The following is an 18283-nucleotide window of genomic DNA, read 5'->3' on the forward strand; positions in this document are numbered from 1 at the left end:
CAAAATACACAGGAATATTCCTTCACCAGAGATACTGGGCATACTGCTGATATGACTGAGAAAAAGAAATTATATGTGAGAGTCTCACAGAAAAGAAAGTTTCTGCTGTGAACTATTAACTAGAATACTATTCACTTTCACATATAATGTATTTTTTATTAGTATCCGGGGCAAGAGAACTCACTGTGACAGACACAGACAAGAGAAAGATTAGGAAGCGTGCAGGGATAAAAGCTTCTCTAAGTAAAAGGAAGACTGTTCATAAAAATGTCTGAACCACATTTGTTATTGCTGCTGTTTTCTCATTAACACAAGGCTATAGAAAAAAAGATGAGATATATTCTCCCATAAATAGAGGTTACTTTTTATGAAACTAAAGATGAGAAAAGTTGAATTAAACCACTAAACTGCCTTGTTTTGGTTCGGGTTTTTTTGGTTAGTTTGGGGTTTTTTTCCTCCTGCTTGATGCCACAACATTCTGTGGCTTACAGTAGGAAACATCTACTTTTTTCTTCTTTACCATGTGAACCATGTTTGGTTTCTAATAGGCTCCCTGAACATACTTGTCCTAACTCTTTTAAAGGAAATCTTTTACATATTGTTTTATTCTTAACTTGGGTCCAGCCTTAAGTAGTATTTGTAGTATTTATGAGGGGTAAAAACCCAACACAATCATGACAGAAACAAAGCACATGTATTGAGTACATTTTGTCTTTGCAGATACTATTTTGAAAAGGTTTTACTTGTTTTCAATTTAAAAAGTGTTAATCCACAAGCTGTGTACAGCTTATCATTCTTAATAACTAAATTAGCATTGCAGACAGAGCTTGACAGTACAAGGAAAACATCAAGATTGAATGCTGAAAAGTCAAGAAGAAACAATTAATTTTTACACTGCAGTTCAAGTGGTAATAAGCATACTAACTGAAAACCACAGAAGGAGAAAAATAACTCCACAATTTCCCAAGTAAAAGCAGAAGGATACTTTTTAAGATTTAGTACTGCTTAATATATATGAACTGCTGAGGCAGGAAGGGGAGCACATATTTTCTTGATAACAGAGGAAGTTTGGGATCTAGCAAAATTTAAAAAGTAATCTAGTTAAACATTTTGCTTTTGTAATTTTTATTTTCTTTCAACTTCAGCACCAAATACAGATCTCTTTGCATGACTGCCCCACATCTAGAATAAGAACCTCCACTTTACTCAAGGCTCCTTGTTTTCAAAGAAAACTTAATACTCTGAACTGAAGTTTGCTTGAATAATTTTGAGCAGCATTTCATCTTCTACATAATAGAAGTATTAGAGACACACAAAGTAAACATCGACCAACCTGTTCCTCTGTTTCTGTGATCAGTTCTTCCATTAAATAAACTCTACATTTAGTTTCTCTGTAACCTGCTAACTCTTCTTTTTTTCAGTTCTTGGAACCTTTTCTCCCGGCTAGAGGGGTTGGTTTCTGTTTTGTATAACTCTTTAAAAGCTAATAGTGGTATTTAATGGAATTCGTGTACACTTCTGATTTCTCTAACAACGACAATGTGTCAGTTCTCCCATTTGTACTCAGAAATTAAATTATATATAAATTTATTTTTAGTGGCGTACTTCTCAGAGGTTAACAGAAAGCCAGTTGCCTTTTCATCTAGGAAAATCTTTTATACTTGGAAAATTGCAGCAAAGCTTACTGCAGCTTTCACAAAGACTTCTGAGCAGAAGAGTGTGTTTCAGAAGAAAGATACATGTTTTTGGGCAACAGGCTTGACACAATGAGATTCCATTTCTAAATACCAACTAAAGCTTCATTTAGAAGAAACAGAAGAGAGGCTTTATGGCTAAGCAGTTAATGGCCCAGCTGTTGAGCAACCATAGCTAATTCAGCAGTGGCATCCCAGACCCGTAAAAAAGACAGCATTAGTGCTTCCTCTGTAACTAAAGGAGAAATTACTAAGATTCTGTTCGATGTCATTGCTGGCTTTGTTTTCATTTCAAAATCTGTGCACAGCAGTAAATCTGACACACACCACACACACACACACACACACACACACACACAAAAGGTACAGCAACTTAGCTTTAAGAAATTGCTACTCAGCAAAATCTCTAGCAAAATTCCAAAAAATTAATTTTTAGAGTGAGCAGAATCTGGGAAGAAGAACATAGGGGCAGGGGGATGAGGCGTGGCAGGGAGGGCACTGGGGAGAACAGGAGCTGGAGAATGGAAAGAGCTCCACATTTGAACACATTATCCAACAATTTCACTTCCACTATCTAGGCTCCTGACTGCCCACCTGCATGTGCTATTTCATTGCTGTCAGCTTTTCTGGAGCAAAACAACTAGTTCACTGGAAACTAAACCTGACAGTAGCTCTGCAGTTAATTCATTGTAGGGATCACTTAGATGGCATTATAGATGCAAACTAGCTTTGCTCAACTGCCTCCACTACTTCATCACTCCACTTTAACATCACCTTACTTCTCACATACCTTCCTGTTACACTTAAGAGAGGATGCTGTATCACCAAAACTGTCATACTAATCAAACTCATTAAGTCACCTCAAGCAAAGGAGTCCTATAAAAAAATCCTGTGTCACAAGATCAAAAGGCAACCCAGAGAAGACCTGGAACAAATACTATAAAGCATCAAGGCCCCAGTTTCTTCAGGTGATGGGTAGCCCTGATCACTGAAAAGACAAGCCATTTTGTACTATTTAATCTTGAAATCACATTTCAAAGAGGATGTGTTTAACAGTAGACATAGCTCCTTATCCCTTCTCTTCTGTATCGACACATCCAAAAAACTGAAGGACATGAACAAAGTAGGTCAAACAAACTACTTAGTGAGACAGACAGATTTGTGAACACCAGACTGTTCTGTGAGAAAGGTAGAACAGTCAGAAAACTCTTAAGGTGAAAGAGAGCTATGACATTCAAGTTTCCAGAAGCTCCAAAGGGGGCTAGAAGCAGAAATTATAGCTCTGCATTTCACATTAGAAATACCTTCAGTGTTCTTGACCATCTAGTTAGGTCTTGATTTTACCTTGAAAGCATCTGATGTATTTTTCTAAAACCTGCAATGATTCTTTGGAAAGGTATTTATAGGATTTCTTTTTAATCAAATATTTCCTGTGCAGCTCTATCTGGGAGCTGATTATCAGATCACATTTAACCTTCCTTAAAAAAGAAAAGAGACAGAAAATTATTTAATATGTTAGGACATAAAAAGGGAAGGAGGTAGGCACCCTCCTGCTAAACTTTCACTTGCTTCAGAGAAAATGACAAGACTCAGAGATATCCTCATTCTCTGCTCTGGTTCAATTTGCTGAGAATAATTAAATTCTCTTCCCTAGAGTAATTTTGGAGGCAAATGGAAGAAAGGTAACTCTTCCTCAAAAAAGGAAACATTTAGAGTCCTGATGATATAAATGCCACTGAAAATGTTTCCTACCATTTTTCCCCATCTCCACAAAGCACATTTTCAAATTGAAAATGCAGGAATGTCAACATAGGTTACTCAAGCTGCAGGTCATCCAGAGGTTTTGGGACACTACCTGGGGTTAAACTCTACACCCAATTCACAGTACATCCAACTTGGGCTTTTTAGGAACAGGTAACATTTTTTTAAGGACAATTTATTCACATTCCTCCCTTAATTCATTGCTCTCTACTAATAAAAATGTGGCGCATTAGCACATTAGCTCCTAAGTGGAATGATGTTTAAAAATAAATAAATAAATAGATAGATAGATAGATAAATAAATAAATAAACACACAAACTACAGCCACACATACTTCACCACAAATATGCCAAGCATAAGGCAAATTTGGTTTCTGGATCTGTTATCAAGTAGTATTTCAGAAAACCAAGAGATAACAATTTGTCCCAGTAAAAAATAAAAAAGGAACAGATGCAGCTTGCAGTCTGGCACAGCATACAGCACATGACAGTTTGGAAAGAAAAACCTGTAGCTCCCTTTTTACCTCAACAAGACAAAAATGTACAAATAGTTATAATCCTTCCCCCATTTTGAGGTGTCACAGTTCAGACCCAATCAGCCGCTGAGCCCCACAGAGCCCCATACACAACTGCCCCACCAGCAGCCCCAGTGAGATGGGAAGGAGAATCATGAGAAAAAGGAAAAGTGCCACGGGCTGAGATAAGGAGAGTTTTAGTAGAACAGCACAAAGAGATAACAGCAATCAGGGAGACTAACACTAATGAAATAGTATAGACAGTGAGTGATACAAAATGCAGCACTGACCACAATGACCTAGACACTCGATCCTGCTGCCGCCCATGTCACAATCACCTGCTCAAACCACCTGAGCTTGCCCAGCCAGCCTTTCCCTTATACAGCAGACATTATATAGGTATGCTATCAAATAGCCCATTTGCTGATTCAGCTGCTGGTTCATCTTGGCTGGGGCCCCTCCCAGCTTCTTGTGGAGGGGAAAAAAACCCAAAACAAATCCAACCACAAATTTACTCCTATCATAGCCAAATCTAGAATGTGAGGCCAATAGAAAACTGTTAATGCTAACATCAATATGGCATTATAAAATGTTTAACAATAAAATGCATCCACTTGGAGTCCAATAATCTATCTAGTTTCTCAGTTCAGTCATATGGCGAGATGCCTCCTACCTTCTGAAATATCACTCTACTGCTCCAGTTGAATAAATTTCTCTCCTTTCTCACCCTCAACTAACATGAAAGAAATGGGAAATACACTACAATAGTTCTCAAATAATTATTTTCTTCTTCAAATACCAACCACTGATCACAGTGTGCCATTCAGCTGCACAACATATTGATTGAACTCCACTATGACAATAAAAATGGAAGTTAGGCATATTGGGAGTCTACTACAGCTACTGAGAATGTCATTGGGTTTTTTTGTTTGTTTGGGGTTTTTTTCTGTCAGAACAGATGCAATGCATGATGTTGAAGAACAGAATATTTCTAAGTACCTTTCCGGTACCTGCCAGGTATCTTTCAAGATAATGCTTGAAAATTTACAACTCCCACACCTAAGCATAATGCTACATACAAGCAGACATCAAAACTGAGGCAATAATGTCCTTGCACACAGCAAAATCATCTACAATTCAAAGCTCATCTAGTTTCCTCATGTTTTTTTTTTTTTTTTCCACCTTGTTTTAAGATTTGCTTTAAGAGACAGCTGTGATCTCTGTGGAATTTGGATTTCTTATGTATGTATATTATCACAATAGATGACTGAGGTGGCACGGGCTCCTTGGCACACCTGCAGTAAGAAGTAGTCAGTGTACATTTGAAAACAAACAAACATTAATTCAATTTGAAAGATCAAGCGCTGAAGGAGAGCACATGGGAACTCCTTTTTCAGGTTATACATTTCACCGTTCACAGTTCTTTTCTTCCTTATCCTTCCCAGCATTACCAGTTACTTACATTCATGTAACAACAACAAAAAAATCTCCTGGCAACACATCCAGTGCAGAGTTGTGTATAAATCAAAATTCAATTGTTTTAGTACCCAAACTCATAAATTTCACACACACAAGAGAATCTCAAAAAAGGTACACATTCTTCAATCACAGCCAGCCAATCAAGCTAGCATAACAAATAAAAATCCCCACTGAGTTACAGGATGAAGAGCTATTTGGAACCACAGCATGGCCACCTACTCCTACCTTTGCTACAATGCAGCCAGATAAGGTATTATTCTGTAAGTTTAAAAGACCTTCCTATTGTGTCTGTTCAGCTGAGCTTTAGGAAGTGTGAAAGAGGAACCACAGACTTCTGCCCATCCTGACAGCGCACAATGCTTTCTGCCATGAGCAGTCCCAAAGAAGTCATGCAGCATGCCAGGTACAAAGTATTTGCAGAAGTGAGCCCTCAGACAGGGCTATGAAAGCTCTGGGTTAAGGAAACACACGCCAACTTGCTTCTGCTTGATCTGCTGCACAGCTTGACAGTAACAGATAGCCAGTTGCATTAGTGTCAACGTTCAGATAAGTTTCTCTCAATATCTGTCACAAAAAACAGACGCTGAATCAGTGTGCCAGCTGTATTATCGGCCACTACATAGTTGATCATACTTAATAACATCCTCAAGCACAGACATGGCTAACAAGTATTACAGACGGCAATTACTATTGTGCGCTGCAGTCACTCAGATCCCTCTGACTTGGAGCTGCCAACAGCACACATTCGGCAAGTGCCTGCCTCCCACTTTCTCCCTCTCAAGCACATTAACTTGCCTCAATACGGAGCCAGAGTTTGTTTTGAAACTCTTAACAGGATCACTGAAAGAAAAGAGGAAAAATACAATAAATGATCCCCTGGACTGTTTCCAGAGCCACATATTCTCCTAGTGATTGCTTTGGAAGCAAGCCAAAAATGGGAAGTGTTCTTGCAAATGAGCATGCTACTGTACTCAAGTACAAGTTGTCATTTCATTCTTTTGTCAACGCCAGTGCAGTTTGAAACTAAGAAGTCTGTTTAATAAACAGGTTACTTGAATTCCAGTTACCAAACACCAATTTCCTCTATATCCACCACCCCTCAAGCTCACTCAGCTCATGTCCTCCACCCACTTCCCAATGTACGCTGCTTTCTTCTTTGAATACTTTTCTGGAAATCAAATAAAATTAGTGTATTAATTACATCAACCATGACTAGGTCTGTAATCAAGAGCAGGTTTACTAAGAAAAGGTAACAAGTCAGGTCCCTTCAAAAGAAACATTCAAAACACTCGAAACAGGTTTCTAAGGGACACGACACTTAATATTTTTAACAGAGCTTTAATACAGTTGAATGGTTTAGTGGGGAAAGATTTCTGCATTGCAATTACTCCTAATGAACTCAACCTCCACAGTGTACAAACCCTCATCCCTACCCAACAGAGCAATGAACGATTTGTGCAAGGCTACAAAGACCTCAGAGCAGCTCTGCTTATTTCACCTTGTACTGAATTTCCTTGTAAAAAACTTGTCAAGAACAGAATTGTGGGTTTTACTGAGGGAAAATTATTAATAAGGGGACTCACTCACTATATTTCAGGCTGTCCCTAATCCTTTATGGATTTTGAAATCTTCACACAGACATCTCAGACTCAGTGACTGCTGCCAGCTTTGCTTTTGAGATTCTGTAGGTTTCTTGTCTTCACAGATTTGTGGGGGTGTTTTCCAGTTTTCAACTTACATTTCTCACTAACAAATACTGCCTATCTTTCAATAAAAATACAGTGATATATAACTCTTTGTGTTATGATAATAATGATAGACCTTGTGCTAAATGTCCATGAACAGACCTGTCTTCAAACCAACTGCCTATTTTCTCTTGATTTTACTGTAAGCAAAGTCAATGAAAATATCCTTTCTTACACTGAGCTGAAATGTCTTAAACATGTAGCCCCAGACACAGCAATGCTAACAGTAGGTATCATTCTAAGAATACAAGCAACTGAATCAGTCTGAATTAGAAAGTACATCTCATTAGTCTCTGATTTGCTAATATTTTAAACTACTCACTATGATCCCCATAGAAAGCCAAAAGGTTTGAGTTACTTTTGTGCAAAAAGATATTGTAGAAAGTAAAATAGTCTTTATTCTGAAAACTTGATATTCTGTTTGAAATGTCTATCTTGTGTTTGAATTTTTAGACACTTGATACAAACCTCAGAGCTTTTTTGTTTGTATATTCTTCCCATTCCTAATCACACTTCAATCTAAGTTTATTTCCTCGGGTTTAATTTCCTTCTAATCCTGTCACAGATGATGTGAAAAAACAAACAATTTAACTGCTCATATCTGAGATTATTGATAAAATGTTCTGTGGTAGGTATGGCTTGCTCAGCATCACCAGACGTACAAGGAACATCACCTTAACCAGTTTAGACTATTAATCCTGAATCTATATTTATACTTCATACAACCCAAACATTTCTTGGTTAAATTTAGTAATTACATATGCAACTGCTGATTTCCATATCCAGAAGGGCTGGTGTGAAGTTTACAGATTGAAGATCCAAAAACTGCAGTAGTCTGATGATATATTTCTCTTGCAAAAAAAATAATAATAAAAACAAGCTGGTAGAACAGGACCTACTAACACACATAGTACAGCAAGATGTATATTTACTTACGTTCGCACGTGTCTCCTTTTTGCTGGTATCCTGCTTTGCAGATACATTTTCCAATAGGCACTAACCATTCTCCTTCTGCACTACAGTGCATCTTCGGCGAGTTCTCTGCCTCCTCCTCCGCACTGCTGACACAAGTTCCTCGTACTTCAACTAAAGAGGAAAATTCTGAGCCAGTCACTGTGTCAGGAAAAATAGCTAAGTTCTCAATGATGGACCAGCACTTCTTGTAGTAGACTTTGACAGAGACCAAAGCAATGCAGGCCCCTACATCCTGAAATGCAAGATAGAATCCTTTTTTGGACAAAGGCCCAATTTCTCTCACCTCTGTGTTAAGTTTCATTTTCCTCTCCCCAAGATCACCCTGGGTAAAACTTTCATCTGCTGCAATAGTGTCTATTTTTACATACTGGTTTTCTCGGATGTTCCTGCCAATGTCGTAGTCTGTTTCATAATAATACAAGTTAAAAGTTTCTTTACAAGTCCCCAGAACTCCAGGAAGACTGTTACAATCCCTCAGAGTGAACTTCAGTTCTACAAAAATCCTTTGTGCATTGCTTTTTGCAATCCAGTTAGTCCGCAGCCAGTTGTTTTGGTTTGATTCCATCACCTGGCATACCTGGTATGTTCGTATAGGAGTGTAGTTTTCATCCAGTCCACTAATTTCTTCCCACTAAAACAATAACAAACAGTTAGTAATAGAAAATAAACACACCACCAGATGTAACTACTGTGTATTTTAAAAGACTTCACACAATTCAAGTCTCCCTCTTTAACAGTATGGTTTCATAAAAAGTAGGCTATTAAAATACTCTTAAGTACTCAACTGAAGAAAAGACCTATCAAAGCAGAAGCAGGCTCTCTCTCCCTCCATGTGTTTCCAACATATAAACAACTTCTAAAAATCATTATTATATTAAGGGTAGAGCTGTAAAGGGGAAGTTTCAGAGAAGGGTGTTCAGCATACTAAATTCTGATTAGACACTGGGATCCCAAACATTTCATTAAGGTCATGACTGGTTTGGGTAAGATGAGACCAGAAGAAGGGAGGTAGCTTTGCTTCCAGGGACACCAAAAATCAGTAAAGTCTTAGAAACTGAAATTGTTTGGTGTTACAGTACATGAAACTTGTGTAGACAAAACTTCCAGTACAACTTTCAGTTGCACAGAAAGCATGGGACCAGGTCCTGAAGCTTGCATGTCAGAAAATTTTCTCTCCCTTCTGTATGATGAAAATGACATCGAGAAAGAAGGCAAGAGAAAATGGACAGAATTAAAAGTCTGAAAGCAATAAAGTTTGGTTGTCCCCTCTTCCTTCAATCTTCTTTCTGATTTGCTTACAAATCAAAGAAAGTAAGCAGGAGCTCCTCACCTCACATTTTGTTCAGGGCTGCATCCACATTAAAAGGAGCAGGCCTCATGTAGCTGGGAATTCAAATGAACCATGAGATTACATATGTTATTAAGAACAACCCACATGACTGAAAGTTCAGTGGTTCAAAGTCTGGGTTTTGTTACTGCTTCTTCTCTTTAGGTTACCAACTGTGTAACAAACTGGTAAGCCTGCAACAGCCTTCAGTGGCATGGGAATTTGTGCTGGCAAAGGCAAACCTTCCACTGGAATCAGCCAGGCAGATCTGCCCAGGTGCAACCAAAATAATATATGGCACCTTTTTGTCACATTTCTTGTAACATTTAATTCACTGCAGGAACCACAGCTGTAATAAATTAGGGGGGAGGTTGAGCTATCTTCACCCCTTGATACAGACAACTGTGACTTCTCCCTATGGCACTTAGCCCTCTGGCCCCGTGTCAATAATGCACTTAAGATCATGCTTAAGATCAATGACAGTACTTATGAGATTAATGGTAAGCATATGCTTAAGTGCTTTGTGGGACTAGCATATTCTGCACCTCTGCAGGATGGAGCACCCGCTGACATTCCTTACACCGGTAACCAACCATGGAAAGTACTGGTTTCCCAGACTAGGAGCTATGCAGTATACAGTACTTTGCAAACCTATGTAACAGCAAATGAGATCATTTCAGTGTTGGTGTACTGCTCCAGGAAAAAGCAGATGTGGCTGAATTGATGCTAGAAGTTATCACCACAAAATATATCACAGCAGCAGATGCTGAAATGCACAGAAGTGGCAAATATCAAAGCACATTTCAAAGACCTACAATTAATATAGATGTGGTGTGCATGGTATTATATCTCCATATGGTATTAAATAATTTAAATGTATTATTAAATGCCCATGGAGTTAGCTGAACTGATTGCATATGGAATTGTATTACTCTTACAAGAGAAGAAAGTCTAGCTTCATAATAGATTTATTAGATCTGAATGAGTTAAGACTTTTACTCTTCTATAAGAACTAGTACAAACAAAGGAAAGAAGGGGATGTGGGCCAAGGCTTTCACCTCTGCCATACTGAAAAACAAAACAAGGGGGAAAAAACACACCCCCCCAAAAAAAAAAAGTTTTAAAAAAAACAGAAGCACAAAAACAACAAAAAGGGCATGAAGCCTACAATTGTACTGATGCTTATATTCTCCATTTCACATCAGGGAGTGTTGGGGGGAGTGTTTTTTGGGGGGGGTTGGGTTTTTTTGTTTGTGTGTTTGTTTTTATTTATTTTGAGTGTTTTGATTGTTTTGGTTTTTTTATCTTGTGTAAACTGTTCTCCCTCAAAACACCAAGCCAGATTCTGCAACAAGATATTCCAGTATCTTTGAAGTCCAACTAACTCTAAGGCACCATGCAACTCCTTCAGGTTTTGATGTGGGTTGCTCCACCAAAACAAATCCCCACCCCACAAAAGGGGAAAATAAACAAAGTAAAACAAAATAAACAAACAAAATGCAGTTAACAAAATCAAACAAATTTTGTAATACAACACAAGTGAGTCCTCTTAAAGTCCACTACATGAGGCTAGCTAGTACCAGAGATTCTTACGCTACACTCAAGTAGAACAATACAAAACACTACATTCAGATAAGAAGTCCTGCTGCAGGTCATATATAGCATTAAACACTGAAGTCTATTCATATTTTCCCAAAGCCATGAAGTATGATTTTCCTTTAAAAAAAAATAAGGAAATATGATTTGTGTAATCACAGAGCTATTCTGTTGAATAGTCCATTGGAGGCATTCCTGATTCTTTACTGGGAAAAAAAAATAAATATATGAATACTTCAGAATATGTTCTCACCTATGCCATCTGAGGTCATGTTTCATTGAAATCTTTTTAAAGGGAACAACTCCATGATAGCTTTTACAGCAAGAAAATTCAACTTTTCTTTGTCTTGCTGCACCATATGGTGATATACATGCAATTCTACTTGAATGTGTCCTCTTTACTGGTTTCAGTACTGGTATTTTAACTTATTAGTTATCTCAACAATGTTTGAAATAATTGCTAGATGTAACATTTGCAGCTGATCAAAGTATTTAATGAGTATGTGGCCGATATATTTCATAGTGTGATGATGCACTCAAAAAGATTTTCATTGTTTTTTTTCTCATGAAGTCTTAACTGAATAGCAGAAAATTCAGTAAATAAAACTAGAAAAATATTTATTTTCATAATTACATTATTAAAATGGTATTTTTACATTAACTTACAGGCAACTGTTTCTAAACATTTTCACACATATGAATCCAGCCATTAGTTTTGATTCATTTTTAATTCCTCGTTGAAACTAGCTTCTACTTCTGGAAGTCATCTTTTACTATTCGTTGAAATTGACTCTACTTTCATCTTTTAGTATGCTGACATCTGTAACATGTGTTGACATGTCTTTCATTATCTACAGGTTAGCCTACTATAATTGCCATCAAGCTAATCTTTCAAACACCTCTGGTAAAGGCAAAACGCTAATGCCAAGGTTATTAGCCATCATACGCATTGAGCTCGCGTTACATTCTTTCTGAAGTCCTTAGACTCATTTCCAGTTTATGCTCGTATTGATTTTATGATCTTGCTCTTAAAGAAAGACACTTTCAGATTTTCATTCTTCTTATTTAAAGGATTTGTTACACTTTTTATATCCCCCCCTCACACTTCACGCTCTCCTGGCTCCAGATTTCTTAATGCACTGAAGATTAAGGGCCTGATTCCCCAAGCCCTTGCTCATGCAAAGAGCCACAATGGATTCAGCAAGACTGCTTCCATCAGTAAGAACTGTCTGTATAATTTATGGTTTGTCAGACACTAAAGTGGGACTGGGCCAAGGTAGGACAATGTATTCACTATACCCTTCTGAAAGTGTTCTTTCTCAAGGTGTGAGGTAGAACTTTTTCACCACTTTGAATTCAGACTCAAAGCAGCATTTCGAAACTTTACATATATGATAACTACAACAATAGCACTGAGGTCTAAACTTCTCTCTCTGGTGTTTTGGGGTTTTTTTTATGATGTCCTTTACAACAGTACATTTCATGGAGTACCATGAGATTAATTTGTAAGCAAGCTGGAGGTGACCTTAACCACATAATTTGTGCCTAGTTCCAGATACCAAGCACCACAAGACTTGGGGATGTTTCAAGTCTGGAATGTCATTTCAAGCACATCTGCAGTATAAATGTTTTTATTTCAGAGCACTTCAATCTGTGCTATTCAATTACAAAGAAAACATTGTAAACAAATTTATGATCACCCATTATACAGAAAATGAAAAACATATTTTTAGAAAGTTTCCACACAGAAGTAAATCTGTTTCTAAAGGAAGAAAGAAAAAGTGATTTTAAAATACTGTGCTATAAATATACAGAGCTTTCTGATACAGCATGAAGGATTACACTACAAACCATAAAGCTACTGACAACATTTAGGTGAATTTCTAAGATTTTTTCCCTTTAATTAGCTTGTACATTTGTGCACTGTAACATGAGGTATACTTCCTTCCATTCTAAAAATGAAAAAGCTGTAAACATTTGGCATGGTTACTGAGAGAAATATGAGGGGGAGCTAGTTTATAGCAAGTCTTTCCGTTTCTTAGGTAAAATACCTACTTATCTTTAGGAACTTAATTTTCACCTGGAGTACATACCCCATTGGGAGGAGAGGAAATCCATTCCAACTCTGTCTGTTGTGCTTTAGAGTCCAGCAATATTACTAAAAAGGAAAAAAAAAAAAAAAAAAGAATTTCCACTGTTTCTTAAATATAGTGAGAAAATAAAGCCAATGAACAAAGTCTGAATTTAAAGTGTGATAAAAAGAATTTTTGTACAAATTATTTTTCTTCATGTTATTACTAAAAAAAAATTAATTACCTGCAACCACAACTATGCATTTACTAGTAAACAGATGATTATATGACTATGTACCATACACATACACGCAGATACACATTAACCTTAATCATTTCATTGCTTAACTCAGAGTGTACTGTTTTTCTTAGTGCTCTAAAGTGTTACCAATGGGTCATTAAGATGCATGCTCCCTTCATGTCTTTTGTTATAAGAAGGACATTTCCCACATGCTGGTTAATATAGTGACCTTAAACCAACCTGAATTCACACCAACATTTCAAGAGTTTTACAAACTGATTTAGGCATGACTAGTCTATACCTTACCAGGAACTGCACTGCAAAAGCAATAGTCTTTTGAGTTGGAAAAAAAAGAAAAAAAATTTAAAATGTCCCCTAGGTGATAAAGCAGTAATGTTATAAATAGACGACCAGGAATATAGAAAATAAGGGATGTTGCCATTTCCTCACACTTTACATATACAAAATACTGTACAGATAGAATCATATGAATTTACTTTATGGTAATGGCTTACTGAAATCTTTATGTCATTCTACTCCAGTGACACTCCTATATAAAAAGACATCAGTTCCTAGTAGCACTGTAATAATTTTCAGCTAAATGTAACTCTGTCTCCAAAAGTGGTTAACCACAGCCTAATAAACCAACTCTTACATATTTTACACTACACACTGAAAGCTATATTACTGATGTTCTGTTACCTCCAAAAGTACATTCCTATACACGTCTTACATTTCAGCTACAGCTATAAGCTTCTTTCTCAGCATATTATTGTAAGTTTCTGTAAGACTTTCAAATGGTACACATAACAATCTGTGATGTCAAAAAAAAAAGTGAAAAAAATGAAATAGTTTGCTGTACGTAATACCTTCTTTCAAACAGCCAAAGCTGCAGAGTAATCAAACATATAGCTATGTTTGGTGCACTCTGAAGATTACTTCTTCAAAGCTTCACATTTTAACTTCCTATTTCTATTTGATTAAATGAAAAATAACATTTCTAATTTAAATTCATTCTGTATATTTTTAACTATAAAGCTATTTATAACTTTATACACAGCACTTACATACTGCTATTCTAATGAATAATTTAAGTCTGTAACTTGAAGCAACTTCTGCCAGCTCTTTTGAAATGGTTGCAATTCTTGCTTCAGCCCTTTCTCCTAGCAGAATTTAACAAAATTCCCGTGAATCACTGGAAAGATGACTGAATAAAAACAACAACAAAGAAAGTTATTTAAAGGCTTACACAGTGATATCTGGAATGTTAGCTTCCAGACCTGTATTTCAGTAATAAAGCAGAATTACTCATTAAGGAAGTTTGATAGTCTTGCTCTAGAAAGATTATCTGCTTATTTCTTTAAGCTTGGATTCAAGGGGCTTAACTTTGTAACACTTTCTATAGAAAAGCAGGTGGTGTATGGGGCGGTTTGTTAAACAAGAACATTTATAATGGGCCTGGAAAAAAAAGGTACCAGGAAAAAAATTAACCATTTCGGCACCCGCACAATATCCCATATCTGCAATTACTTATACTTTTTATTTGGCCGTAATTCATCACACAGCCATGGGTGGGCCCATCCCAGAAAGAAAAGAGAAGGTAAAAACGACCAAACAGACACAGACCCTAGCTGGGCAAACAGCCCTTGCAGAGAAAACGTGGCGTTTCCTTGTATCACTGAAAGTTACAGGAATAGCTTTACAGGCCAGCAGCTGGTGCGCTCCTCCTTGCCCGGACTGGGCAGCGCCGAGAAAGGATGCGGGAGGACGGCAGCCGCGCACAGATGCGCACCGAGAGCCCAAGCACGGAGCACATCGAGAGCCCCGGCGCAGTCCCTCCGCGAGGGCGTAGAGGGACGAGCTCAGCGCAGGGTGAAGGACGCCCCTCGAAGGGGTCTCGGCGACGGGACAGAGCGCGAAAGGAGGCGTAAAGCCGGCGGGAGAAGCGCGGGGGCGCGGCTGCAGAGAAAGGAGCGCCACGGCGCAGGCGGAGAACTGCGGCCTCTCGCCTCCGCGGGGAGCCGCAGCCGCGCGCCCTCCCCGCGCGCTGCGCGGCGCGCAGGCGGCCGCGCCTCCGCGCTGAGGCGCGGGGCTCGGCTGCTAGGCAGCAGCGGGTTACCGGTACCGCGGTCAACCCCGCCACGCACACCCAGCCCGGCAGCCGCCGACTTGGGGAGGGAGCGCCCAGGACACCAGCCCCGGAAGAGAGCTCCGAGGTCTCGTTAGCCGTGGAGCTGAGGGGTAGGACCTCCCCCCGGGGGGGAAGCAGACCGCAGCGCCCCCGCGTCTGCGTTCATCCCGAGGGTCCCGGCCGCGGCGCTAGCAGAAGACTCCGCCGGTAACGGCGGTTACCCCTCGCTTGGAGAGCCGGTCGGACCCTGAGTCGCTCCTCTCCAGCATCTCACCGCGGCTTTTATTTCGCTACAGAAGGGAAACTAGGAAAACTTTTCAGCCTCTCATCCCCTCATCCCTCTTCCGTAGCCAGAGAGGATCGGTGGGAAACCACGCGGAGTTGCTACCCGCCACTGCCCTTTCGGTGAGGCTAGGAGTGAAGCTACAAAGTTACTTTTTGGATTTGTATTGGTTTGGGGGGGGGGTTGTGTGGTTTTGTTTGTTTGTTTTGTTTCTCCTCGCTCTTCCGCGGGAGTTTTCTGTTGTTGAAGCAGGTAGCCACTATCAAGCCCTGACTGCCGCTCCCCGTTCCAGACCCTCCTTTGGCTAGGTTGATTTTCCCTAAACATATATTCACTATGCATACACACTTCTATGTTTGGATACATACATATATATATATATATATATATACACACACGCACGCATCTATACGCACAAACATAAGGCAGACTACCGCTGGGAGACACTGGCGCAGCCCTAATCGGAGCGCAATCCATAGGGGAGAGTGGGGCAGGCAGCCCGCACCCTCCCTTTTTGCCTGCCTGCTTGCCCAGCCCTTCTCCGCTCCCCATCATATACAACCACGCGTTAGTACTCCCCTTGTGGGGGTCTCTGTGCTTTACAACCCCTCCAAATAAACTTTAGAAATGCTGCTAAGGAAAGGCTCTCTCCTTCCTTCTTCGACCTCGCCATCGCCTTCTTCAGTTAAGGGCAGAGGACATTTTAATTGAGATTTTTATTTTTTTAAACTCCCATTACAGGTTTGAAATGGTATTTTACTACATACAAACGGTTTGATGGAAAATATTGACGTATCCAGCTGAGGAAGGAAATCCCTCAAATGCATACATATGCAGACAGCAGAAAAAAAACACCTAACTCCCCCTTCCCTGTCGTGTGTCTACTGTGTCATCCCCTCCCGAAGATGGAGACGGACCTTCGCCTTTGGCTGTCAAACGCGAGCAGGGCGCTCCTTTAAATAATTTCGGATTTTCTCAGCGTGAGAAAAGAGATTTCCAGATGCACTTTGTGAACTGATTTCATACACCTCCAGCACTATCTGATAAAAAAAACTACCCGTTTCATCTCTGTGCGCGGGGGAAACAAATGTCCGGGGTTTGCTTCACAGAGATACAAATGTTAGATTGATGGGAACCGGGAAGCACCGTTGTGATATGCCGACGGTGTAAAGCATCCATCCCTAGACCTCTCCCTCCCACCGACTCTCCAGTGATGCCGCGGGAAGCACACACGTTGCAGGCACTCGCACCAGCCTGTATGTACCCTCTAAATGCATGTCCACCCTGAATGGCCGGGAGGTGCAAAACTGCACCCCGATGCTCCTTCTCACGGTCCGGGTACGGCCCCAAGGGACCAGAGTGCTGCAGGCCCCCTGTGGGCAGTGGTGCGGAGCTGCCCCTCAGCCTCAGCCCCGCGCCGAGCCGTGCCTCCCCCGAAACGTCCCGAGCCCTAAAACTTGGCCCTCAGGCCCTGCAGACCCCGCCGGGGGAGCAGCGAGGTAACCTGCCCTCCCCGCATTTCGCCGGGAGGATTAACGCTGCCACAAGAGAGTGGGGCTCCCCTGCAGGGATGCCCGGGCTGAGGTCTGCCTTCTTAGCCCCAGCCTCATCATCACGTGCAAATGCCTCGCAAACCTCATTCCTAAGAGCAAAGGCAGTTGTCCCGGTCTCTCACACATACACTCGCACACCCTCAGTGAATGCCTTGCTCTTTCCTCCCTCTCACCCCAAGTTAAAAAGAAAATGTCTTTATTTCTGTTAATAGGAAGCTGACAAGCAGCTCGCATCGGAAGGCAGGTCCTCCGCTGAGCCACCACGGAGACTTCGTGTTCAAAAGCAATAAATAAGCTCAAACTTTTGTTTTCCGCATCACCTTACCTTCTTTTGCAGCCTGTGCCTCCCCCGTGTGTGCAAAGTGGAACAGCCAGACGGAGCACAAAATAATCCAAGAAGGGAGCCTACTTTGGAAAATCATGGTGCAGGAGCGGGGTGATCTTATATTTCTAGCTATATATTTCTAGACACTGCCGCTGCTCGGTGAGTGCTAGAGGACGGTGGAGAATCTGCTAGTCTCTGGCTCGGCGCTCCCTCCCTCCCGGCTGCCTTTCTCTTTCTCTTTCTCCTCCTCCTTCTCCTCCGCCTCCTCCTCCGTGCCGCTGCCCGGCTCACGCACCGGGCCGGCCGCGCGCTAGCCCCGACTGCAGCCCAGCCGCCCGCGCCTCGCTCCGATAATATCAATTAGGGCGAGGGGGCGGGACCACAGCGGCGGGGCGGCCCGTCCCTCAAATTGACTGACAGGAATATTCAGCCATACAGCAGTAGCTCTCGGCGCCCGGCGGGCCGAGCCGGCGCCTGAGTCGTCGCGGGCGGGGGGGCGGGGTCGGCGGTGCCGCCCAATGAGCGTGCGGCAGTATCGGGTTGCCGCCGGTGCCGGGGAGCTGCGGGTTGTGTGCGGGGCGACGGC

The 18283-nt window shown here is 40.8% G+C and overlaps 1 protein-coding gene across 5 annotated transcripts in view; it reads right to left on the reverse strand.

The window, feature by feature from the left end:
• The window catches only part of EPHA7 (EPH receptor A7), a 170160-nt gene extending 152156 nt beyond the window's left edge, over positions 1-18004 (reverse strand). For all 5 annotated transcript variants that reach the window (XM_054162591.1, XM_009909855.2, XM_054162590.1 and 2 more), the window contains exons 1-3: positions 17698-18004; positions 13186-13250; positions 8131-8800 (exon numbers count right to left, since the gene is read on the reverse strand). In XM_054162591.1, coding sequence (XP_054018566.1) covers positions 8131-8800; positions 13186-13250; positions 17698-17794 — 832 coding nt within the window. In that variant the 5' untranslated portion in view covers positions 17795-18004. The remainder of the gene's footprint in view (positions 1-8130; positions 8801-13185; positions 13251-17697) is intronic.
• Positions 18005-18283: the final 279 nt, after the last annotated feature.

This window comes from Dryobates pubescens, chromosome 6 (genome assembly GCF_014839835.1).
Source record: "Dryobates pubescens isolate bDryPub1 chromosome 6, bDryPub1.pri, whole genome shotgun sequence".
Taxonomy (NCBI): domain Eukaryota; kingdom Metazoa; phylum Chordata; class Aves; order Piciformes; family Picidae; genus Dryobates; species Dryobates pubescens.